The sequence below is a fragment of the Heloderma suspectum genome, chromosome 6 (assembly GCF_057233095.1).
Source record: "Heloderma suspectum isolate Gila_16-S chromosome 6, 16-S_ref, whole genome shotgun sequence".
In the NCBI taxonomy this organism is placed as follows: Eukaryota; Metazoa; Chordata; class Lepidosauria; order Squamata; family Helodermatidae; genus Heloderma; species Heloderma suspectum.
This window is the reverse complement of record NC_139463.1, coordinates 76381020-76407156: the sequence shown is the minus strand read 5'-3', so window position 1 is coordinate 76407156 and position 26137 is coordinate 76381020. Positions and strand designations below refer to the sequence as shown.

Below are 26137 nucleotides of genomic sequence, written 5' to 3'. Positions count from 1 at the left end.
AAGGATTCTGAATATGAACTAAGCCCTATGGCAGAGGCAAGGAAGATGTGGCCCCCCAATGTTGTTGGATTCCAACTCCCATCAACCCCAGCCAGCATGGCCAATAGTCAGGGATGATGAAAACTGCACTCCAGCAACATCTGGAGGGACACAGGCTTCCTGTCCCCTGCCATATGGCATACCTATAACACAAAGACATCAGCTGGGAAAACAGTTGTCCCTTCTCCCCGGAGACCCTGGGAACTGTTGTGAGTGTGAGGGCTCTTGGGAACCCCTAACAGAGAATTCTTAGCATTTTCAAATGACAGTTTCCAGGATTCTTTGAGGAGGTAGGACTGATATAAGCTTGTAGTGTAGGCGGGTCCAAATTCAGAAACTAGTTTGAAATCAGTTTCGAATGGCATCGTTCCTCTGCACACACCAAAGACCAAGACAGCATTCCCCAACCTGACGCCCTCATACAACTCCCAGCATCCCCCAGACACACATCAGGAGGACACCACGTTGGGGAAGGCTGGTGTAAGAACTGCGATTTTGTGCAGGGCCTGAGTATTCTGCTCCCTTCTTAAGCTTCTTCCAAAGTTCCTTAGTAGGACGATGTAACCGTCAAACAGCTTGGAAACAGGTTCAAAATTCTGGGAGAATTATGCAAAGAAGATCCAATAATGAGATCGGAAGCCTCCCTAAGCACACTTAGGGATCTGTAGGATTTGGTTCAAAGAAAGGACTTTGACAGGCCTCCAACTCCAACCCCTCTCCCCATCACAGTTCCTCTTTAATCCAGTACACCGTGGCGATCCCAGTTCCTGCAACGTATTGGCGTTTGCACATTTTCTGTTTGTACTGCATCTAAGTTTGATTTGCCATCCAACCACTGGCCTTGGTCTGACAGCAAAACACAGGAGAGGGCAGAATTGTGAGTCATGCTGAAGGCTGTTATGAGTGCCATGGGAAACTCCTGAGTTGTCCACAGGGGCCACGGGAAACTCCTGAGCTACCTTCAGTGTCAAGTGTACTACTGGTTGTGAGGTATCTGCACCAAGCCCCTACCTGCCTGTCTTTTTCTCTCTCGCTCTCTCTCACACACAAACACACACACATAGACACACACACACACACAAAGTTCTCAGCGCCGGGTCCCACCATCTGTTCCATCAGCTCACAGGCGCCTCCAAGTTGCTCAGCACCAGCGCTTGGTCCTTCAGTATGGAGTGAAGCGGTTGCACCCTCCTCGGTACAAGCTGGCCTGCCAGTAAGAGAGGAAGCGTGCATGTGAAGCAAGCTTTCTATAGGAGGGAAAGTAAAAATGAGAGGACAGGAAGGAATCCCAAAGCCCTGGACACCCCCTCCCCCAGCATCCTCTCCTGTAGCAAAGCCCAGGCATAATGTAACGGCCTCTCCCATATTCCCCCCCTTCCACTGGGGTCTCCTAAATTTCAAAATATTACACCATCAGCTCTGTTGGGGAGGGACCTGTCCATTGAAGTACACAAGTCTGGAAAGTGCCACGTACATTTTGACCTAAAAAGAAATGGGATCTACAACAAAATGTTGTCGTGTGGAGTGCTCCTGTTCTGTGTTTGTTTGTTTGTTTACTTATTTATTTATTATTGCATTTATATCCCGCCTTTTTTCCTCTTGCAAGGAACCCAAGGCCGCTTACATTATCCTCCTCCTCTCCATTTTATCCTCACAACAACAACCCTGTGAGGTAGGTTGGGCTGAGAGTGTGTGACTGGCCCAAAGTCACCCAGTGAGCTTCCATGGCTGAGTGGGGACTAGAACCCGGATCTCCCAGCTCCCAGTCCAACACTCTTGCCACTACACCACACTGCCTCTCACACTGGGTTCCAGTTAGCCATGCCCCTTTCCAGGATACTCCATTCCATTCCCCCACCCCCACCCCATAGTCTAACAGCATTCCTCAGCCACTGAGCATACGTTCTCACTGGGCTGTATTTGGGTCCCCTACCCTTAGGGGTTCCCCCCCCCCAAGTTTTTTGTACTTCTGCAAAGCTTGGAGTTCCCCTGAGCCTCCGTCTTATGTGTGGATGGTGCCATTTTGGCTATCGAAGGGTTCACACTCAGAGAATGAGTTTGGTTTGAGTATATATAGGACCTCCATCATCATCTAGCCCAATCCCCTGCCCCAAAATAGCCCATTGGCACAACCCATCCCCGTCCCCTCACAGATCAACTCCCACAGCCCAAAATACAGAATGGCCCAGCCAGCAAAGGGGTGCAAATCAGAACAAAGTGCCTGAAGAGAAAATAGCTCCAGATGGTTTGGAAGGTGCACATAGGGGTCTCAGGGGGGCAGGGAGCCCAAGTGCCTCATTCTTCCTGTCTCTACACTTCTCCTTCACATCTGAAAAAGTACTTGCACACATCCCTCCTTGGGGGTGCTGCATGACTGTCCTCACATGGGAGGCTTGAGCAGGGATACCCAAGAGAACACCTTCTCCCATACAGGCCTGCCTGGACACCACGATCATCAGCAGAGGCCCTCCTGGTTGGCCACATCTTGCTGGTGTCCATCTGGTGACAACCAGGAAGAGAGCCTTCTCTGTGGTGGCACCCACTCTCTGGAACAGCCTCCCGACCCCAAATCAAATGTTTGCCAACCTTGCTGCAGTTTAGGTGCATGTTGAAGACTTTTCTTTTTCACCTCAGCATTTGACAATTTGCAATAGACTGTTTTTTAACGGATGGTTATTGGTTATGGTTTTAGTGTCTTTTAGTTATTGTTGCACATTAATATTACAAATCTGATTGTTGTATACAAGCCTGGATAGATTTTTATGTTTTGTATCTTTTGACAGGTGATATAGAAATATCTTTTGAATGAATGAAAAAGGAAGTATACAGGAGATACAAACTTTCTGTATTGGATGTGCCACAGAAGCTCAAGGCAATTTTGTCTTGCAATTTGTTTTCCACTGGGTCTTGTTAAACTGCCAAACGTTAAGCACCAAAACTGGAATCCCAAGTAGGACCGAAGGGCTGTGTCTGAATTGTTCTCATTATGAATCTGGGTGGGGGGAGTAGGGATGTCAGAGAATTTCGCCACGAATCTCGGGGAGGCCGAATGCCAGTGCATTCGGCCGCCCGAAATCGGTGGCGAAACGGTCTGCCCCCCCGCCCCCCACCCCAGGACGGTACTTACCTTGGGCAAATCTCCCTGGCGGTGGCGGCTCCAGCGGCGGTTCGGCGGCACCGGCTGCCGCCGCCGCCATTTCCAAGTTTAAAAAAAAAAAAACGTGATAGGCTACATAAACATTTACGTAGCCTATCACAGCTAGTTTTTTAAAAAATACCGTGATAGGCTACGTAAATGTTTACATAGCCTATCACGGCTGAGTAAAAAAAAAAACCCGCGTGTACGCAAATGGCGGCGCCCATGGGCGCCGCCATTTGCCTTCCTTATTTTGGCACGTCTAGTCTACGTAAACATTTACATAGACTACAGTGAAAATAAGGGGAACGCAAATAGCGTAGCGTCTACGCTATTTGTGTTCCCCTTATTTTCGCCGTAGTCTAAGTAAATGTTTACGTAGACTGGACGTGCCAAAATAAGGAACGCAAACGGCGGCACCCATGGGCGCCGCCGTTTGCGTACGCGTGGGTTTTTTTTTTTTTAAGTCAGACATGATAGGCTACGTAAACATTTACGTAGCCTATCACGGCTGACTGCAGAGACGCAAACGGCGGCGGCTATGGCCGCCGCCATTTGCAGACCCGGCTGGCCAGGATTCGCAGCGGGAGGGATGGGGCGCCTCCCCCCTGGCCAGAATTTCGGGGGGGGGAGGGACGGGGCGCCTCCCCCTCCCGGCCAGAATTTCGGGGGGAGAGACGGAGCGCCTCCCCCCCACCGCGAATCAAATTTCGTAAAAGGTAAGTGACTTTCTCGTACATCCCTAAGGGATGTACGGGATAATGCTACATCCCGTAATAGCCAAGCAAGCACTGCCATCTGCTGATCATTTTGCAGTAATGCAGCCAAGCTACACTTGATATTGGAGCTTTCTCCAACCTGGTGCCCTCCAGATCTTTCGGACTTCAGCTGCCATCTGCTCCAGACAGCATGGCCAATTGTCAGGAATGCTGGGAGCTGTAGCCCAAAACATTTGGAGGGCACCAGGTTGGGGAAGGCTGCAATACAGTACCGGGAGTTCCGCAAATGTTCTCCCTAAGTCCCCAGTGATCAAAATGCACATGAAGCCTCGGTTCTCATGAATACTGAGAGGATAAAGATTTTTGCTCTTCTGCTTCCTGACCCTTCATGAAAAACTGGTTGCTGTGTACATATCAGAGCTCTTCTGGACATCTGTATTCTTTGGATCTAAGAACTATGATTGCCAATGATTGTATGATCACCTAGTTGATCCTCCTACACAGCTTGGGACCACAATATCTGATGGCACGCCTCTCCTGAAATGAACCTACCCATACACTACATTCAGCATCCAAGGCCCCCCTCTGAAAGCCTCCTCCAAGGGAAGCTCGGAAGGCAGCGAGGGAGAGGGCCTTCTCAGTGGTGGCCCCCCATCTGTGGAACAAGTCCCTGTTGAGGTCCGCCTACCTCTTTTCCCATGCATTTGGCAGCACATGATGAGTTTTAATCGGTCCTGGATGTGCCTTTAGTTATGTCTAATAGTTCAGTGTTGTTTTTAATTATATGTTTGTGTATATTGTTTGTGCGCTTTTGTGTGCTTTTTTGTAAATGGCTTTGACACTTTTTATATTGTATTTAACGTTTTAACTTTTGTAAACCACCCAAAAAGCTTCGGCTATGGGGTGGTATAGATATGCAATAAATAAAAAAAAATTAATAAATAGATTAAACATTTATGGTTCTTTTTGTGCGACATCCTTCATAAAATTGCAAAGAGAGGCTGTTGAAATGGTTGGAAACACCAGAACGGCTTCTTGGTAAATTGCATAGAAGAAGCTCCACAGTCCCAGGTCCAAATAACAACAACAGATCTAAGCAAAAACTTCTCCCATTCCGATTTTCAGGTTTAAACCACTGTGAGAGAAGGAGGAATATCCACCCAGCCCCAAAATCATTCTCCCAAGAAAGGAGTTTATCTTTTTGCAATCCTGCTTACAGACCTTATTTCCCTTCAATTGCTGCTTTGGCAGCATTTTCCCCTCTTCTTGTAACTCACCTTGCTCCCCCTCTTCCCCTCTTAGTCACATAACCAATAATTCAATTACAGCGGGGGTGGGCAACTTGTGGCCCTACAGCTCCCATCATCCCTCACCATTAGCCATGCTGGCTAGAGGTTGATGGGAGTTGTAGGCCAAAACATCCGGAGGGCCACAAATTGCCCACCCCTGAGCTAGGGAATGTACAGAACACTGTCAACAATGCTACATCCCCAGGTCTGGCTACATCCCCAAGGACAACTAAAGCCAATTACGGAGGACGGCCTTCGCTCCTGAATATGCCATCGCTTTTCATCCTCTCTCGAAGCAATCATCTAACCTGGGCTGGGGCAGGGGAAAAGGGCTGCTTTTTTGAAGGTAGTGAAAATGGCCAACGGGGGGTGGGGGGAGAGGGAAACCACTCCCCACCACTGTGGAGCAGCTCTAGAAAATAATGCTTCTTTTGGGTGGAGCCTGCCTTCCCATGTGAGAGTCTGCTCACTTGCCTTCACCATCTCAAGCTACCTGCTCTTCAGGCAACTTCCCTCCAGTCAACGTGCTCTGTGCTTACATCACCAGGGCCTAGATTGCCTAGGCTGATCCCTGGGGATCCTGCTTCGCAACAGAGGATCAGGTGGGATGGCCTTCTGTCCCCACCCAGCTCTGTGATTCTAGGATCAAGATGGGACACGCCTGGCCCACTGATACGAAGGCTCACCATGGCACCGACTCCATAGGCGGGCGTCACTGTGTGGTGATAGGGCTCAGCAGTAGTGTAGACCCGTCCATACCTGTGTGTGGAGGAAAAGACCCAGGAGGAGATCAGTAAGCAAGCCCTAAGGGCAGGGGTGTTGAACCTCAGGTCCACGGGCCAAATCCGGCCTGCCTGGAGGCCAAACCCAGCCCTTCAAGGTCCCCCAGATGGCCACCCCCCCCGGCCCCACTCCCACTTCCCCCAAATTCCTACTGTTTGAAAGTTTCCTGGTTCTTGCATGTTTTCTCCCACATTCTCAAAGGCTTAGTTATGGGCAGTAAGAGCTTTAAGCTAACATCTATGGTATTTTGCTGGCATCTTGGCCACATCCCTTTTGCTTCTGGCTCACCCCCTTTTTGCCTTTGGCCCCACACACCACTGGAATGCAAAGCCTGACAGCAAGCTTTTGTATATGAGGCTGTTAATCGGCTGTACCTACTTTTATTTTATTTATTTATTTATTAAATTTATTAATCGCCCATCTGGCTGGTCATCCAGCCACTCTGGGCGATATACAATAAAAGAAACAGTTTAAAACAATAACATTCTACATTAAAAACATTATATTTCTAAAAATACCCTAACCCACCCCCAAATGCCTGCCTGAACCACATTTTTAACGCGTGGCAGAAGCTCATTAAAGAGGGTGCATGGCGGAGTTCCCTAGGGAGGGAGTTCCACAGAGTGGGGGCCACCACAGAGAAGGCCCTCTCCCTCCTCCTCACCAGCCTAGCTGTCCTGGCTGATGGGACAGAGAGAAGGCCATCCGAGGCTGGTCTTGTTAAGCGGCCTGTCTTGTGTTGCTGGAGGCGCTCCTTAAGATAGGCTTTTGGTTTTGTTGCAGAATTGAGATCCAAGCACTGCACTACATTTTGGCCCCACCCCGCCCCCTTTTGCTTTCGGCTCCAGCCACCCCTGGAATGCCGCCCCTGAGAGTTTCTTCCAGATTGAATTTGGCCCTTGGGCTGAAAGAGGTTCAAAACCCCTGCCTTAGAGTCACTGAACCAGAGACACTATGGATTCTTCCGCTTCAGACTTACCCATCACTATAAGCTGCTGCTGTTGCTGCAGCTGCCGGGGTCTGGGCCACTCTGTAGGCTGCAGGATAGCCCTGCAAGTCAACGAACAGTGAAAAATCACGCCAGTTGCCCACCATGTGTGTGAGTCCAGAAACCTCCTCCCTCCCTCACTTTCTCAAAGGATAACAAAGACTTCCTCCATACAGCTCCTTTCCCACCTTCCAACCAACCAAGGGCGGTCCTGTGAATCCACCTCGACATTCAACCTAACCACAATGCTGGTCCACAGGGTCACTTTTTTGCTGAAAAAACACTTCTGCCTGGTGGGTTTCTCTCCCCCTGTTCACTCCCTTTGCATCCTGAAGACCTGATAGCTCAGCCTTCCCCAACCAGGTGCCCTCCAGAAGTTTTGGACTTCAGGTCCCAGAATTCTTGATCTTAACCATGCTGGGGCTGATGGAAGTTGAAGTCTAAAACATCTGGACAGTAACTACAATGTAAGAACATCAGAACAGCTATGCTGGATCAGACCAAGGGTCCATCTAGTCCAGCATTCTGTTCACACCGTGGCCGACCAGCTGTTGACCAGGCATCCACAAGCAGGTCATGAGCACAACAGCACCCTCCCACCCATGTACCCCAGCAACCGGTGTCCACAGGCATACTGCCTTTGATACTGGAGGTAGCATAGAGCCATCAGGACTAGTAGCCATTGATAGCATTCTCCTTCATGAATTTGTCCAATCCCCTTTTAAAGCCATCCAAATTGGTGGCCGTCACTAACATGTTGTGAATTCCATAGTTTCACTATGCTCTGTGTGAGGTCTATCCTGTCCCCACAGCTGATGCACAACGTCAGTGGGTGAAACCCCCCAAGGCCACTTCATGGCATCTTTCGACCGGGATAGATTCCCACATTTTCAGTTGTGCATTAAAGCACAAACCAGGAGTAAGGAGCAGTTCTCATGTCGGCATAACCAAAGGCTGCACATGACACAGAGACCTTTCCCCTTCCCACCTCACCCCCACCCAGCCCGGTGAGAGAGGAAGGGGCCGTAGCTCAGGCATAGAGCACCTGCTTTGCATGCAGCAGGTCCCAGCTTCAATCTCCAGCTTCTCCAGGTAGGACTGGAAATATTCTTGCTTGAAACCCTTGACAGCCACTGACAGTCAGTGGCGACAGTGCTGGGCCAAATGGGCCAAACTGTCTGACTCAATATAAGGCAGCTTCCTATGTCTCTGCCCCAGCCTCCCTTCCTTAAGAGTTGTTCCTGGAGCATCCCTTCACCCCTACCAACTCCATGTGGCTTGCCAGTTTCACAGTGCTATTCACTAGCTCACCCTGAGAGTTGCCCCAAAGACCCACCCCATGGCACTTCCCCTTCCCTTGCAAGGCCCATGAACCCAGCACCTCCACCCCTTCCTCTGCCCTCGGACCACTGGCCCTAGCAAATACTCCAGGCCTTTGACTCCTACTCCACAAAGACACCCAGCAAAGGACTTACGTAGAGGTCAGAACCATATAGACCATCTGGATAGAGCACGCTGGGTGGATAAAGAAAAAAAAAGAAAAATCAGTGTGCAGGCTTGGGGATGATGAGCATTGTAGTTCCACCCGCATGAACGATCTTCCTCCCTCAACTGTCACCACCAGCAGCCATTCCAGCAGGCTATACTGAGGGAAATATGATAGGGAAGCGAGGCCATTCCACCAGCCTTACTGAATATGATTTTTTCCCCTCTGTCCTCCCCATTCCTTTTTCTTCGCATGTCATCTCTTCTTAAATTGTAAGCCCGCAAGCAGGGACTGTTTGTTTTATTGATTATATGTAAGCCGCTCCAGGAACCTTTATGGCTGAGGAGCGGGGATGGGGGAATACTTTAAATAAATAATCACATCTGGAGGGCACCAGGGTGGGGAAGGCTGTTTTACGACGATAACGTTGCCGCGCAGCCTGTGAATATACACAGCCAGCAGGCTCGTCCTCCTGACCCGCCCCTGCGATGCTCACCTGCCATAGGCTGGAACTGGGGAGGGGGCGGGTGCCGCTCGAATGGGATTATAGATGGCAGCCCGGCCACGCCCCCGCAGAGCCCCACGATATGCCAGGGCAGCAGGTGCCATCATGGGGTAAGGGATGCTTGCGACTGGGTGGGAGGGAGCAGGAGAGAGAGAGAGAGAGACAGAAAACGTACATCCCATTAGACACATTAATGGCGGAGACAGACTTTAACGTGGCAGTCAATGGAACTTGGTGCGATCAAGAAGGAAAGGGCATCGTGTGGTCTAAAACAAAGGAGACCGGTGGCTCCAATTTCAGTGGGGCTGTGAATCCATTCTGACCTTTGGTCAGAACCAGCCAGAACCCAGAAGGAGCAATCCAAGGTGCTGAACCTATTTGGGAACTGGGGTTCAGCACCTCAGGCAGCTCATTTAGAGTTCTGGCTGGTTCTGACTGAAACCCAGAGCCAATTCAGTACTCCACTGACACTGGAGCAACCAGCTTCCAGAGCTATGAACAATAGCTATGAACAGAGCTAACAAACAATAAATACGTTTGACTATTTATTGTTGTCTTTTAATGACAACAGAAATCTCACTCTGCCTCATGGTAGAGCCAGTGCTGCAGAGGGTCATTAGTAAGAAGGGGAGTCATAAAACAGAGCTTACACAAAATGCACCCTAAATGTATGCGGGGATTGGCAGCTGGGGTCAGTGGCACAGGAGGGTCAACAAAGGGAGAACATGGGACTGCATGCAGATAAGGAGGGGGACAGAAATCACAGGAAGGGTCTGTTGTGATAGAGCAGGGACAGGCAACTTGTGGCCCTCCAAATGTTTGGGCCTTCAATTCCCATCAGCCCTAGCCAGGATAGTCAATGGTGAGGGATCATGGGAGTTGTAGGCCAAAATAACTGGAGGACCACAAGCTGCCCGCCCCTGAGATAGAGATATGGCAGCATTCTCTGGCTTCCACTAAGAACAGACACAGCTTCCTACAAACCAAAAGTGGTTTATTTTAATTGAAAACACAATTGAGGCTGAGGGCTCCTAACTAACTATAGGGTTCTTCTTCCCATTCTGCCTCTGGGAAAAAGATGCCCCCTCCTCATACTATTAACTCTTCCCTCATCACAGTACTGTTGCATGCACTTTACCACAGGGGCCACTTACCAGTGTACAGGTCGGGAGCATAGACGGCCCCAACAACAGGATTGATCTTCCATCCTACAAAGGACAGACACACAGGGGGAGACACAGAGGAAAAATTTGTCCCACTCTCTTCGCTGTTGTTACCCTGTCCACCTGCACATAATGATACTCAGATGGTCCCACCAAAAAAACCTCACCAGAAGACACCACAGCTGTGGCGGAAATGCTGCCCTTCACAAGCATACACCAAAAACGACAGAACCCAGTCCCTGTGGCGCTACCCTACAGCGTTGTGATTATAGACGTGAATACTACAATTATGTAGGTGGGACTGATAACATAATCAGGAGCAGGTAACACGTGACCTCTGGGCAACTCACCCCCCCCCCCTGGCCTTTCTGGCAGCACCCACTACCCCCGAATTTGCTGCTGCAGTGGCCAAAAAGTGGTGAGCTTTTTTTAGAACAAGGCCTTGTTTATCTTTAAAACCAGGAGCATGTGCCTTGTTTTGAAGCAGAATCGTGCTCCCAGAAGCCCCAGGGGTGCAGGCCCCAGCAGGGGCAATGAGGCCCTAACCTCTGGAAGTTGTGCCCATTCCTAACATAAATCTTTCTCACACACTCCCACAGTGATCTTACCTATGTGTTTGCAGGTTTCACACACATACCACAGAGGCATGGTATAGCATGGTGAGAGAGGGAGAGAGAGATTGACAGAGACAGAGACAGAGACAGACCGACCTGTGTCTGACAGGCTAAACCTCTTATATAGAGCTAGGCCTGCTGACTGGTTTAAGGCCTTTATTTTACATCCCTGCCTCAAGGTACTTCTACTGAAGAGCTGGAGAGTGGACAGCTGAGCAACACTAATGTGGCAAAGACCTCTTGGTAGAGGTTATATACATGAATGAAAAACATTAAAAAATTAAAAAAGACACAGAGCTTTGTCTAAGCCAGGGCTCACCTGTTTTCAGTGTCAGGACTTGGCAAAAGGACATATGAAGTAACAATAAAGTAGAGAAGGCCTTGATCGGTGTCTGTCTCTTGCTGCTAAACAACTGAAAGTGGGGTGGGGGAGCGGGGAAATTTCTAGATCCAAGGGTACGATGAGTGCTCAGACTTGAGAAACCCTGGCACTTTGTTTTTTGGAAATAAGACGCAGGACAGAGCTTATTCCTACTGCTACGTACCATTCATCACAGGTGCTACTGGGGGCTTCTTGGTAACTAAGCGGGCAGTGGCGTTGTTGACCTGGAATGGAGAGGGAAGCAGGAAGTGAGGTCGCACACACATCAAGTGTTGTCAGCTTTTCCCCAAAGAAGCATGACAGACAACACATCCCTAGCCATGCAGACACAGTCTCGACATGGCTCCAGAGGTGGGAGATTTAGTGTGGATTGACAAGTGCAAGACTGGGCCAGTTTATGGCTACATGGTATTCCTCGCGCACACACGTAGGTGTACACACACACAGGCACACTGGATCCTGCCTGCTGGGAAGACATGGAGAGCATTAAATCATGTAATTTAAATCATATGTTTGTATGTATTGTCCGTATGCTTTTGTGTAAATGGTTTTTAAACTTTGTATATTGTATTTTAATGTTTTAACTTTTGTAAACTGCCCAGAGAGCTTTGGCTATGGGGCGGTATAGAAATGGAATACATCATCATCATCATCAATGTAAGTGGAACCTGCAAAAAAATGTTGCAGCGTGGAGTGCTCTGGTTCAGGATACTCCATTCCGTCTTGCACAATTTTTCATTATCCCCTGCAACAATCTTCATTGGGTTGCTTGGGGGTTCTCTCCCCCACCCCCCAGCCCTCCCAGAGTTTAACGTAAGGACCAGTGCTTGGAGAATTGAAGTTGCTATTATTCATTGATCAAGGATCCTCTTTTGTAGGGACTGAGCACCCTCATCTCCCAGCAGCTTCAGCTGCCAGTCAGAGCTTATAGCATTTGGATCCTGAAACACACACACACACACACACACACACACACACACACAGAATAAGAACGATTCTCACCTCAATCTTCCTCCCTTCCACAATGCTGCTATTTAGCTTCTCCCGTGCCCGGTCAGCATCCTGGCTGTTTTCAAAGGTGACAAAACCAAAGCCCTAAGAGAAACAGACCCTTGTCAATATGGAAGCTAAAAACACCTACCTGTGAATGGAGAACTTGGCAGTGGCTGATTCCCCACTGCACACCAGCATTGAACACCCTTCGAATTTAGTGGCTGAGGAGTGTATATTTATTCTATACTACCACAAGGGCGCAGAGCCACAGGCCCAGGGTGCAGAGCCACCCCCCCGGGGTTCCCCGGGTGGCCACACCCCCTTCCCATGGCCTCTTCCCCCCACACCACCAATCATTTAGTGCTTTCCCAGCCTTTCCACGTCACCCCTCCTTTTATTCTAAAAGGTTGAAATGTCTCTCCTAGGGCTTAGATATTGGTACTAAGAGCTTTAAGCTAAAATATGCTGGTATTTTTTTCATTTTGGTTCCCCCCCTTTTTCCCTGCCTCCAACTGGAATGTGGCCCCTAAGAGTTTCTCCAAAATGGAATTCACCCCTTGGGCTGAAAGAGGTTTGACAGCCCTGGGCTAGAGGGTTAAACTTTTGTTCTCACCCAACAGCTTTTTCTGATATGGCAGCCGACATTCTCAGGAGCCTGAATCTGTCACCCAGGGACATCTCGGGACATTTTGCCACCGACAAAACCTGCCTCACATGATCCAAGAGAAGCGCCCTTGCAACATCCCAGAGGATGCTGGGGCACAGCCAACAAGACCATGCACTGCATCAGTGTTGCTCTTAAACACCATTGCAACTTCCCACCCACTGCTGGCCGGCATTGCCTGTGCGGTTCGACTGGCCCTGCCAACACCAAATCCTGCATCACTGTGGTACAGCTCTAAGAGCATCAACATTGCACAGCTTTGCCTCGGAAATCCTTATCTTCTTGTCCCCCCTTTCTTGGCAGCTGGCAGCCAAGTACCTTAGAGCCACGCTCGTTGAAGATGATCTCCACATCCAGGATTTTCCCAAATTGCTAGAAAAGAGGGGGGAAGACAGTCATTGGCAAAGGCAGTACACAGCCCTTTCCTGGCCTAGAGACCCTTTCAGGACCATGTGTAAAAATGACAGGCCAAGATTATATGCCAGTGGTATTGTTAGGCCTGGGCCTATGGGGCCCTGGCCCCGAATCTATTTCCCGGGGGCCCCCCCGAATCTATTTCCCAGGGGCCTGAGTGTCTGTTGGTACCAATGGGAAATGCTTTTTTTTCTAATCTTAGTATGCAGGGGACAATTTTCAAGGGGATTGCAGCTGGGGAGGGGAGGGTTAACTCTCCCTTCCCCACATTCTGCAACAGATACACCCCCCAAATATTCCCCTGCATAGCAATTAAGCTTAGAAAAAACACCTGGTTCTATTGCTTTGGGATGATCTGGGTAGGGGTGCGAATTAATTGAAGAATTTATTTTATTTGAGGTGATTTGGACGAGATATTAATTGGCTGGCTTAGTCTCCTGTGAAATTGAAATAAATCCTAGTAATTATTTCTAAATTTGCATATATAGATATAAATTAGCATGTGTAGATTCGATGCAGGTTTGTGTCCGATGGGCCTGGGCCCTGAATCTTTTAAGTGCCAAGCAACATCCCTGCCAGTGGCCTTTAAAAAATACTTGGTGCTTTTCCGACAAGGCATGGCCACATACACCCATTTCCCAGCATGGCAAGAGACTCAACTCATCCTAAGCACCTTGAGCCTGTCTCCCCCCGCACCCCAATCTAGAAATATGGCATCTGCAACCCACTCCCTTTTTCATCCAACATGGCCATGCCATCCCAGGCCTTTGGAGCCAGCAATGTGCTCGAGTCATTACCACGGTGTCCAGCAAAAAGTTGGGCAGCTGCCCGGGGCCCATAGATGAAGGGCCCTCGTCTTCTCCCAGGCCAGTCCCTGAGCCTCCCTACTCTGGAGACTGGCAGGGAGGCTGGATCAAGGATAATGGCACAGAAAAAGCAGCCTGGTCTTTTGTGGAGTGGAGGACCAACTCACCCCAAACATCTGCCGCAGGTCTGGGTCCCGGAAGCGGAAAGGGATGTTGGACACATGGAGGCGTTTGGGCTGGGCCTTGTTCTCACCATTTTCTGCTTCCTCTGCCTCAGGACTCAGCTCAGGGGCAGGGACCTCTTCTGGCTGAAGTTGGTTGAAGTGGGGAGGGGGTGGAGAGGAAACGAAGCAGGATCACAGACACCACTGAGGCAACCCTCCCCTTGCACCCCTGCGCAGAGGGCGCATGGCGTAGCAGAGCTCTGAGGGGCCTACGAGGCTGACAGTCTTCTGCGTCCTTTTATTCAGCCACAGCCATGACAAGATGGACGAAACTGGGAAACTCTCAACAATGGGTATTATGATATTATCATCCAACCCACGTTTCAGGCAGTCATCAGGGAAGGTACAGAGGCTCGCCATAGGACAACCCCAGTCTATGGGGCCTAAAGGTTACTGGGCTGGCGTGGGAGGATGTAAAGAGAGATCAGCTGCCACATTGGTAGGGGAAGTCCTATTTAGCGGCATCTCCAGGACAAATTCACTGCGTTGCTCTGGCCTTTGCAGAGGAGAAAACAAGGAAGCCAGTACAAGCATGTGGCAGTGTTTGGAGCCAGCACTCTGCCCAAGATAAAAAAGTCATTAGCCAACATCACCCTGATGCTGAATATTTGAAAGTGCCTTCCACTGGGTCACACTCTGGGTCTCTCTGGCCTAGAACACTCTATTCATCTGACTGGGACAGTCTCTCCAGGGCCTTTGTCTCTTTTCCCCCAGTATCAGCTACCGAAGATCCTTTCAACTCAGGGATGGGGAAGCTCCAACCCGAGGGCTGAATTTGGCCCTTGGAGGTACCCACCCAGGCCCTGCCCCATCTCTAACCACTAGAGATCATGGCCACCATTCCAACAGTGACCCCTCCTCACTGACAACTTGAAGTTGAACCGCCCAAGAGCAGCATAATTTCTCTATCACAAGAAACTGGGGGCCAAACTAAACAAGATACCATGCACTCAATTTGCAAGTTGTGCGGTGCAAATTATTTCAGAGTAAATAGCGAGTGGTAGGGGACAGGGGTTATGGTCTGGAATTGGACTGCAGCAGGGAAGCAAAGGGTTAAAGCCTCCCCCCTGCCCAGGTCCCAATCTGGATCAGTCTCCCACACCTGCTGTTTACTTTTTAAAAAGCACACGCACAATTGCTAATTGTATGAATGGCGTTCGTGTTTAGTTTGGGCTTCCTTTTCTTGTTGGATGGCTCAAGAGTGAGACTGGACCAAGAGAACTAGATCTCTCCATTTCCACCTACCCCCATTACCAAAACAGATCTCTTTTCAAGGAGAACGGGGCCTTCTTCTTCCCAACCTGCCCCACAATCAGCCAGAAAGGAGATAACCCAATGCACCAGCAAACATTCTGTCTCGGGTTAAAGAACAGGACAGACACACACCAGCACACAGAAGAACATTAGTGGAGAGAAGCAGGACAGGGTGAGAGAGGACGCAACTTGTGGGATCTTTGTGGAGAAGATCAGGGGACAGGGGACACAGAGAATCACCCCACACTTACACCTCGCTCTTCTCCATGCAAGATGGCCCCCACTCGACTCACGATGCAGTCACCACGATGCAACATGCCGAGAGCACGGCGAGGTGCGCACGGCCTCTCTTGCAATGTCTTTGGTGCCAAGGGGTGGAGGGCAGGAGGGAAAGGGAGCAATTAATTCGGCGGGGGGACAAAGTTGAACTTGTCTTTCCAATCCTGGCTGCAGCCTAGCAATGAAGGGCAGGGCCTCTTTGGGGGCATGCATGACCACAAATGGATGCAACGCCGATGCTGACCACGGGCACGTATAGAACATGCCCTGCACGTGAGCAAATCTCAGGGTGCATGTGAAGCAGTGTCATATGATCTGTTGATGCGGTAACCAACCCTCTTCCTGTTGTTGGGCTACAACTTCTATCATCCCTCACCATTGATGGGAGCTGTAGTCCACCAACATCTGGAGGCTACCAACATCCCCTGCATAGGCTAATCATAAACAAGACTGGCTCTATGGCCTTGTTCTTACAAACAGCAAATAAGGTAGGAAATCTGTATTCGGGCTTTACCTGCACATAGAAAACTAGCTTGTCAGGGGAAAGGCTGGGTTAGAACCCTACTTCATAACATCTAGCTTTCTATGTGTAGGGACTTAGTTCTTGTTTTGTGTGGAGGGGCATTCAATCACGTGAGGCTTTACCTGCCGTCTAAAATGGTACAGTCCTGACAAAAGTTTACCATCTCATCTACTGTTTGTGCAAACTAGGCCTATGTTAGGCCCAACTACGTGGAATGTATCATATTACTGAATTGAACAAATGTAATGTGTGCTTTGCCCATTTTCTAATTTCCCTTTTAGTTGCATTTGAAGGCTTTCAAAATACCATCTCCCGCTTGTTAAGAGTATTCTGAATTTTCATATTCTGAAAATAGGTATGTTGGTATCGACAAGTTTTCCAACAATAGAAGTGTTCAAAGTTGCAACACTAAAACTAGAAGTGTGCTTCTAAGTTTTGTCAGGAAAAGTATATTCAGATAATTGTACGGATGTGTTTCATTTAGGGCCAAACTAGATATTACATAGCAGACAAACATAAGAGTTTCCCAACCTTAAAAAAAAAAAAAGGAAGGCCAAAGGTTTGAGTGGAGGAATAGCAGTGGGGAAGAGCTGCTTAATCCCTTTTCCTCCCATCATTTTTTTCCACTTAAAAATGTGTTCAGGGAAAGCATGCTGCAAACCCAATCCTCCCTCCCCATGAATCAATAGTGGTGGCGCTCGTGGGATTGGGCTCAAATAAAGCTTCCTCTGAATTTCCATAACTCCTAAGGTTCCTCCCACCCCCCTGTGGCTAAGCCCTCCTTTTGTTCTCAAAGCAACTGTGGATGTAGGGGGAAAGGAATAGAGTCTGAATGGGAAAACACAGGAGGGCTACAAATTGAAGATGATGACGTCTGGACCCCTAGGTGAAATTCCACAAATGAGGAAGGGCAACTACACAAGAAAAGCCTCATCTGGAGGCACCCCAGTGGGATATTATCCAGAAGCATGAGGGAAACAAGCATGCATAGAGTTTACCCAGGGCCAGTTTTGCAAGGGGTGTCTGTGGCCTCCTGCTATTTTTCTGCAAGAAAAAGGAGTTCTAGGTTGGCAAAGACCCTCTCCTACCTTGCCCTCCCGCTCCCAGATTTAGGCCCTTCGAATGTCCGCACATAGACATTCCATTTCTAAGATACAGGAACCAATACCTATGTGAACCGTGGGCATCGCAATTAACACTCTCTGCTGGCATACTTATAGACTTGGAGGCTGTGCCGTGAGTATACCCATCTGAGCACATCACACCTGCAGAACGGGTAGGGTGGCCATGTGTCCTCATTTACAGAGCACAGTCCTCTGTGTGAAGGACTATCTGGTCAAAGCCCACAACCAGTTTCCATCCACAGTGAGCACCCGAACAGCAGACTGAACAGGCAAGTACACATATCACCTGGTCACAGCCCTCTCCACCATGATCAGATGTACTGTATTTCTCCTTAAATTAGAATAATTGTTTCTAAATTTGCATCTATACATATAAGTTAGCACATGCACATTGTATGCAAATCACTGTCCTCTTTTTTTGGTGATGCATTTCCTCTTCTTTGTTGGCCATTCATAAGTGGCCACCCTAACAAGGAGTGCCCGTAAAGTTGCTATTAAACACAACACACACACCCAATTCCAGCCACTCACAAATGCAAATAATCCACCAGGCAAGTAGCCAATCCACCTCAGCCCTTCACACTTCCCCCCCCTACCCACCGCCCCATTGCGCCTCCCCTGTTCCCTAGCAATACGCCACACGCCCTCGCCCCAAGCCAGACGCATTCCTCAAATGCTACAGACTCTTTTGCTTATAAAGACAAGTTCAACAGGGATTAAAACTCCCCACCAGGCCCAGCGTTTTCTGGGAGGATAAAAATGCACAGGGGTGGTGGGACGGGGAGGTGCCAGGCTGAGAAGACAGGCAGGTGCAATTGCGCAGTGAGTAAGGGGTTAACTATCCACGGATTAATGAGACTCGAACAAGAGAAACGTGATTGGGAGTCCAAGATGCCTGGAAGAAAACCTGAGCTTGACGGGAGGTCGACGAACGCCGCTGTTAACACCCCAGGAAAGGCCCTAAGTCCAGGAAAGACACAGTGGTCACTGTGGGGGCAGATTTGCTACCAACTGGGTGCTCTTTTGCAGCTGGTACTTAGCAGCAACTTTCCAGAAGGAGAGACAGAGAGAAAGAGAAAAAAGGACACATACACACAGCACAGACTTCTCCCCACAGCCTCTCTTCTGCCCACCAGGGTAAGCGAAAGGGTATCTGGAGCTAAAAATAAGGTGTGCTAACAAGTGAACTACAACACTCATCCGCGGGGTGTAAGACACTGACACAGGAATGCTGCAGATCTGGGCACAGCAAGCCAACATAAATTAAACATTATGATTAAACATTCTGTACATGAAATGGGCCTGAACAGCCCCTTCAAGAGACAGGTAATCTCAGCATGAAGACAAATGTTGACATAGGGTTGCATGTACCTCTGTTATTATATCGTATTGGCTTCTCTACCAGCTTTCCCTAACCTGGTGCCCTCCAGGTGTGTTGGGCTACAGCTCTCATCATTCCCAGCCAGCCCAAGACATCCAAAGGGCACCAAGTTGGGGAGGGCTGGACTATGCTGTGTGTGCCTTTAAAAGTAGCAGGCTGTGCATGATTTAGGTTTCCTGAATACCAAACTGCTGTTAAAGTCACAGGAGCAGAGCCATGAACAGTGCTGGTTCTGGGATTTGAGGGGGAGGTGTTCTTGGGCATGCCCCCCCCCCCGCCCTGAATGCCCAAACCTGGAAGAGGCGGGGCACACAAACTGATAGTTCTCTTTGGCCATCTTTTTGGACATCTTGTGGAAACGGTAATGCTATTAGGGTGATGGACCCTCTGCTGGTTTGGGGACCCTGACAAATGCCCAGCCTTACTGTTCTCTGGAGACAATGCCAGATTTGGGTGTAAGCAAGATGGAAATCCTAACTGTAGCAGCAGGCAGGGGGAGAGCTGGAGTGGAGGCAGATAGCAAAACAGGATTAGAGCTTGTTTCCCCAGGGGGCATTTCGGACACTGGTTTGTCTGAGGAATTCAGAGATTGGCTGGATGCAGAATAGCCAGGCACTGGATTGGCGAGTAGGGTTGCCAGCTCTTTAACTGGCCCCTGCAGCTGTGCCTTTAACAACAGCTTGACTTGAGGAATGAGTGGGCAATCATGTTTCACTCCATGCTATGAAAAGGTTGACCTGCTGACTTCTGCAGCTTCTGCTGCTGTTAGAGACACAACAGCAGGCCGGGTCATTTTTTATTCTAGTCAGTTGGTGTGTCACCCCTGCAGTGGGCGTTGAACTCTTAGGTTAGAGGTGCCAAGATAGTGATAAATCAGACTCAAAGGTTTGCTTACAAGGAGACTTTATTGAGTAACTTACAGCACACAGGCGTACCCAATGGCTGGATCAGACAAGTTCTCTGAACCTCAAGCCATTGGGTACAATGGGTCTTATACTCTACAGGTTAGCAATAAGCAGCGTTTCAGCAGCACGCGCCCCTAGCGTTCATTCTCAGCATAGGCTAGAAGTGTTTGGTTCTCAGGCACAGCCACCTGTAAACAGACTTTGCTTCCCAGGCACATCAGAGATAAAGACTCTCCTCATCAGCAAGGAATGCACCAAGAAGGCTGTTATCGGCCTTTTGACTCATCTGCACATGCTCAGAGGCTTACTAGCATGGGAACTGCACCAATAATGAACTTAAGCAAGCACTATGGATCTCTAGGCCCCTCTAACACTACAAATGACTTGGCTACACTCTTGGGGCCAATACAGTTGGCAACCCTATTGGTTAGGATATGGAGCAAAGTAGGGAGACCTGAGCAGATTTGGGGGCTTCTTTTGGAAGTGGTGGGCCAGCCCTACCATAAGACAGGGTGAGGCAGGTTGCCGCAAGTGGCAGATTTGGGTGTGACACTGAAAAGCTGCCAATTGTCAATTGTTTAGTTAATTCATTAATTTTTTTTCTCAGGCACCAAACTTTTCTTGGGCTATCTCTGTTTACAGTCTCGCAGAGGACACAGTGTCCTTGAGATGGGGCTATCAACAAGGCACCACTTGTCCTGTGGAGATAAAACAGCTGCTGAGGAAGATGGTGAAAGCTGGGGTGGGGGGAGGAGAAAAGAGAGCAGGGAATCTGATAGGGGCGCAGCTGTCTCGGCTGGAGGAAAAAGCATTACCCAATATGGACACAGAGGCCATCTCCTCAGAGTCACTGGCTCAGGGAAGAGGAAGAAGGAATCTATTGCCCTGGAGGGTGGAAAAAGAGGGAGAGACCCTGCAATGTGTAAAGAACAGGAACATGGGCCTCTGGTTCCTTCTGACTAAGAATTAGGGGTTGCCTACTCTGGAAAGGAGCCTGCAGGAATGAATTTGAAACCTTCCAACTGTACCTATTTGATAGGTCTAGTAGTACATTATCTCTATATCTAGCACCTTCTCCCCACCCTGCTGGCTTGAGATGACAATAAATTATCTGAAATTGACAGAATGCAGAGTTGTAAATAGCCACTCACCTGGTAAGAACAGTCTGCAGGGACTTTTTTCACCTCTTTTAAACTTAAAAGGCAGACAGGTGTGTGTGGGCAGGTGAGTTTACTGAGGACTAGTAACTTTTGCAGATGTATTGGTATAATAATAAAACAATGATACCTCACACATATATAGCATTTGTCCAAAGTGGGCCTTTATTTATTTATTGCATTTATATCCCGGCTTTTTCCTCTTGCAAGGAAGGAACCCAAGGCGGCTTACATTATCCTCCTCCTCTCTATTTTATCCTCACAACAACAACCCTGTGAGGTAGGTTGGACTGAGAGTCTGTGACTGGCCCAAAGTCACCCAGTGAGCTTCCATGGCTGAGTGGACTAGAACCCGGATCTCCTGGCTCCCAGTCCAGCACTCTAGCCACTACACCACACTGGCTCTTTGCAAACATTATCTCAATAATCCTTGAAACAATCTTCTAAGGTACAGCAGTAAAGGCATTGTTACCTGCAAGGTGTTCACTCATTCCACTACCGTTGTCCCTGGTAAAGAGATGTTTGTAGTGCTTCAAAAGCCTGTAAAACCTGCATGACCATACAGAGCAGGGGGCAAGATTGACTGCATATACCAGCCTTCCCCAGCCTGGTGCTCTCCAGATGATCTGGATTACAACTCCCTGAATTCCTGACCATTACGGTGGCTTGGGATGATGGGAGTCAAAGTGCAAAACATCTGGAGGACACCAGGTTGGGGCAAGGCTGGTATACACAATAGGCAACAGCCCTTTCACAACAGGGAGACAGTATGCTGGTCCCAGTTAGGGAGGCCAGATGGACAAGAGGACAGGGCTCTTGCACCTTTAATAGTAGTGTTGAGGAGGGTGTAGCCTGTCTTGTTACATAAGCTACACCTACTGAAATTCTCTTTTGGACACATCTCTTAAAAGATGTGCTCCTGAAGACCTCCCCCATAAGGCTCCTCCTCCCTCCCTCAACTATCTCCAGCAGCAGCCAATCCAGCAGGCTGAGCTGAGGGAGAGCAGGGTCACTCTATGGGCCCTGCTAAAAGAATGATTCCCCCTTCCCCCTATTCATTTTTTGTCTTTTTAGGTTGTAAGCCTGCAGGCAGGGACTGTCTTGTTTAAATGATTATATGCCAGCTGCTCTGGGAGCCCTTTTGGCTGAGGAGAGACATCAAAACATCTCAAATAAATAAATACATAAACTCTTCTCTCTGTTACTGGGGCTCCCTGTATCAGCTGCAATACTTCCTTATGCTAAGGGTGTTGCCACCTGGCCAGAAGGTAGGAGTATGTGAGATGGTCTACAGCAATGGTGAGAAGATTTTAGGCTACTTTATTTTTTTTTTTTACTAGAACCCCCAAGGTCCAATTGGAGGCAGATGCAAAATGGGGAAGGGGGAGGGTCAGGGGAGAGAGAAATACACAGAGTTAAGGAATAAGGTATCTCTGAGCACATGCTAAGCTTGCGAAGTATTATTCTCATTCCTAACATTACTATCATTATTTGCTTGTGTTTTTATCAGAAGGGAGTTCACAGTCCTTTTGCACAAAATTCGCTCCTGGTGTGCTTCCAGACAGAGGGCTCCTGTGCACTACCAATCCAAAGTCATTCTGTGCAGCAATTTAGTCTTTTCTTTCTTAATGGATTTTTTGTTAAAAAAGAAAAAAAAGAAAGACAGAAGCAACAGTGGGAAAACACAGGATCAGGCCAAAAGGATCTGATTCCATGACAACACTGGCACGCATACACCCTTCTTTGAGGTGTATTCACACAGAAGCTCTCCACGCTCTCCATTTGATCCTTTCACACTAAATGCGGAATGTGGAAACAAGTTCCCCACCCCTCCCTACAAATATGTTATAGAGATGGATGCCCCCCAGTGTGCAAAACAGACAGACACGGGGACACAGGGCACCACAGGGCTGCAGAGGGTCTGGTGCACTACACCCTCACATCCACACCACTGTGGCCCATGAGGAATGGAAACAGATTCCAGGTTTTATCCCTAGTGAGTCATAGCACAAATCAAGCCCAAGGCAGGGACATAATTTCCTGTTTTCTGCGGGGGGGGGGGGGGGGGTTGCAGGAGGGTTTGTGTAGTCATGTGATGTCTCTTGCTTTCCAAGGAGCCAGGACCTAAGGGCAGGGCCAGCATCAAGGGGAAGCATGGCCAGGCATGTGCCAAGGACCCATAATCCAGCAGGGGCCCACTGACAAGAGCTCCCTGAACTTGCTCCTCCTCCTCACCATTGCAACCTTCACCTGCCTCTCGCTCTGGCCGAGACAACAGTGCTGGGGAGAAGGAGGAGCAGCAGATGCCACTGCCTACTTGCTCCCTGGCTCTCTGCCTGGCAAGCAACCAAGCGGTCGCAACAATGAGAAAGCGGAGGAGGCGCAACAGTGGTTGGTGACAATGGCAGTGAGGAGGCATACTCACTGAGGGCAGGGGTCCATTGAGGGCACCTCACCCAAGGGCCCGCAAAACCTGGAGCTGGCACTGCCAAAGGGGTGGGGAGTGGGGAGCATGTGGCTTGAATGAAAGAGGAACACAGGCAACCCAGCTGATGGCCAGTGAGAATACGGGGCCCAAGGAATATATCCAACATATCCCTGGAAAAGGAGGGATTCTCCTGGTGTTGGCAGATACACGGTGAACGTACAGGGTGAATGTGCGAGGGGCCCTGTGGAGGCTGTGACTTCCAAAGGGATGGGCAGGATCTTGACAGAGGTGGGTTTTCCATACCAAGTGGAATTTATCCAAAATGTGGGCTGCTGGACCATCTATTGCAATATTGCAGAAAGGCTGAGCTACAGGAGTTTGCCCAGTTTGTCATCTTTCTGCCCGCCCTCTCTGTCTGTCTGTCTGTCTGTCTCTCTCTCTCTCCCTCCCTCACACACACACACACACACACACTTGTGTTACACATAAAATCTCACAGGAACCCAATGGCTATCCTGTGCATAATTTCTAAAATGAAGAGTGCCAGAGACCTTGCCTGTCCCAGAAAGTTTGGAAGTTCTCCCCACACCCCTGCCATCCCCCTCTAGCAGTGTAGGAACTGGTTGTGGTTTAGTTCATAGTATGGGAAAAGACTCTCTGAACATGGTCAGAGACACTCTTCTCTTTTACTTCACATTTGCCAAGGCTCAGCCCTGAGAATCTAAATAGGTTTCAGAGGGTGAAAGCAGTTGCCCGCCACACCAGGGCGCCGTAATTCAAGCAAAGCCCTGCACACACTCACACCCAGTGCAATCCTAAAATACTAAACTCCCCCTCTTTTTTCAGAAAACCCACCTACCAAACACCACACCCCAATAAATGCCAAAATTCCAGGGTTCTCTGGGAAGAGAGTGACTCCTGGAATAACAGGAATCAGCACTGCCCTTATACAGCTTCTGTTTGGGATACAAGACATGGCAGAGGAAGGAAGAGGATGAGAGGGAAGTGAAATACAGGTCACCCAATTCCCTGGGCTCAGCACTTATTTTTATGACAGACAGGCTTCCTTGATCTAGATCCTTGATCTAGCACCAAAATTATCTTGGGGAATACGACAAACGGTTAGGTTGCTATGCAGACATCTGGCTGGGACCCATAGCTCTATCTGCCCCCCCCCCCACACGCACACACACCTCCCCCAGAAAACAGGCCCTCACCCAGGCAGTCACTGACATTTGCCAGAGCACACCCAGCCAGCCAGCCTCTCAGCCATCACTTACCGCAGGAGGTGGGGGCAGAGGTAAGGGCTCAGGCGCAGCCGTCCCCTGCTCAGGGAAGATGCGTAGGCTGTGATCTGGTGCAGTTGGGGATGGGTACTCTGAAGGGGTGCTGTGGAGATGGTACTGCGGAGGCAGCCGAGCCTGGGGTGGCGGCGGGGGGTACTGAGCTGGGAACGTCTGTGTCATGGCATCTGCTGGCGGCACCGTGGCATCTGGACTACCCTGCAGGGAGGAAAAGCAGAAAAGCAGTGAAGCTGGGAACTGCAACCACCAGAGAGCCAACTTTACAATTTTTTCTAAAAGTCAAGCAGGACTTCCAGGAATAGAACAAGGCCAGGCCACATCTTCATCCTCTCCACCACTGAACACCATCCCCTCTCTCAGAGAACCACAGAACATCCCCCCCTTCTAAAACACTCATCCTCTTTCCAGACCTTCTAACTGTCCTTTGTTCCAAAGGCAACGAACAAAAGTATTATGTAGCATCTTCCCACTGTGCTCAAAGTGCCCTGCAGATGTTTATCCTGGTAACCCTTGCAACAGCTTTCCCAGCTTGGTGTCCTCTGGATGAGTGCTAAACTACAGCTCCCATCATCCCTGGCCAGCACAGGTGGACAGATGGGGATGATGGAAGTTGTAGTCCAGCCATATCTGGCCAGTTCCTGGTTTGGGGGAAGGCTGCATTACAACAGCCCTGAAGGGAAGGTCAGCATTAACATCTCCATACTACAGATCTGAAGCTGAAAGTGGGGTGGGCAGGGGAGCCATTCACCTACAGCATAAAATTGAGAGCTAGCTGGGGGAAGGGGATTTCCCAGCTCATATCATTCACAGCAAACCCAAGACTCTAGCATCCTGTCTTAAAAAGGCAGCAGGGGGGACATACTTCCAGCCCCCCACCTTATGCTAGGCTCACTCCTCCCCTTCCTCCTTAAGGACCCAGGAGTTCTGTCTTACAGCTGCACTTGCACTAACAACCACTGTCCCTCCCCCCTCCCCCAGAGAACCGGAGGACCCAGGCTCCCCTAATGGATCAAAATGAGGAAAACGTCCCAACAAGAACCTGGGGGATTTTACCCACCTACACCAACGGGCCCCATCCCCTACCACCTCTCAGAGTCTCTGCCACGTTGGGATGCTCGGAGGGGGTGAAAAACACACACCCTTCCCTCTCTCTGCCCATGGCCCAGGACTATAAAGGCATCCCTTGTGCTTCCCCTTCAGCCAATGAGGAGAAACCACAGCAGACGTGGGCTCTCCGATTGGCCACAGTCTTATCAGCCTCCCCCCACCTCTGCCCTTATTCGGAGCTCGTCTCTGTGTCTTTCAGCTGTTTGGGGGGCTTTTTAAAAACCGAACAGCGATCAAGGAGGCAGACAGCTGCAGATTTGCCTGGAATCTGCAAGTGGCCAGGAGGGCCCAGCCCTGTGCCCCACACACCTGCCCCACCTGTCCAATGGCAGAGGCGGGGATTACTCTGAGCCAGGAGGGCTTAGTCCTAGAAGGAACTGGGTAGAGAATGCAGCAGCAGCAGCAGCAGCAGCAGCAGCAGCAGCAAGATATCCTTAGGAGGAGCATTAAAGCACTAGCTTTAACTGGCT

General features: G+C 49.5%; 1 protein-coding gene across 1 annotated transcript in view; it reads right to left on the bottom strand.

Moving 5' to 3' along the window:
- Positions 1 to 1154: 1154 nt before the first annotated feature.
- Positions 1155 to 26137, bottom strand: part of LOC146341241 (RNA binding protein fox-1 homolog 3-like) — a 41572-nt gene continuing 16589 nt past the window's right edge. Inside the window, exons 2-12 of the mRNA XM_084808306.1 lie at positions 24537 to 24758; positions 14149 to 14289; positions 13080 to 13133; positions 12107 to 12199; positions 11268 to 11328; positions 10100 to 10153; positions 8937 to 9072; positions 8430 to 8469; positions 6946 to 7016; positions 5870 to 5942; positions 1155 to 1241 (exon numbers count right to left, since the gene is read on the bottom strand). Coding sequence (XP_084664432.1) covers positions 1155 to 1241; positions 5870 to 5942; positions 6946 to 7016; positions 8430 to 8469; positions 8937 to 9072; positions 10100 to 10153; positions 11268 to 11328; positions 12107 to 12199; positions 13080 to 13133; positions 14149 to 14289; positions 24537 to 24758 — 1032 coding nt within the window. The remainder of the gene's footprint in view (positions 1242 to 5869; positions 5943 to 6945; positions 7017 to 8429; positions 8470 to 8936; positions 9073 to 10099; positions 10154 to 11267; positions 11329 to 12106; positions 12200 to 13079; positions 13134 to 14148; positions 14290 to 24536; positions 24759 to 26137) is intronic.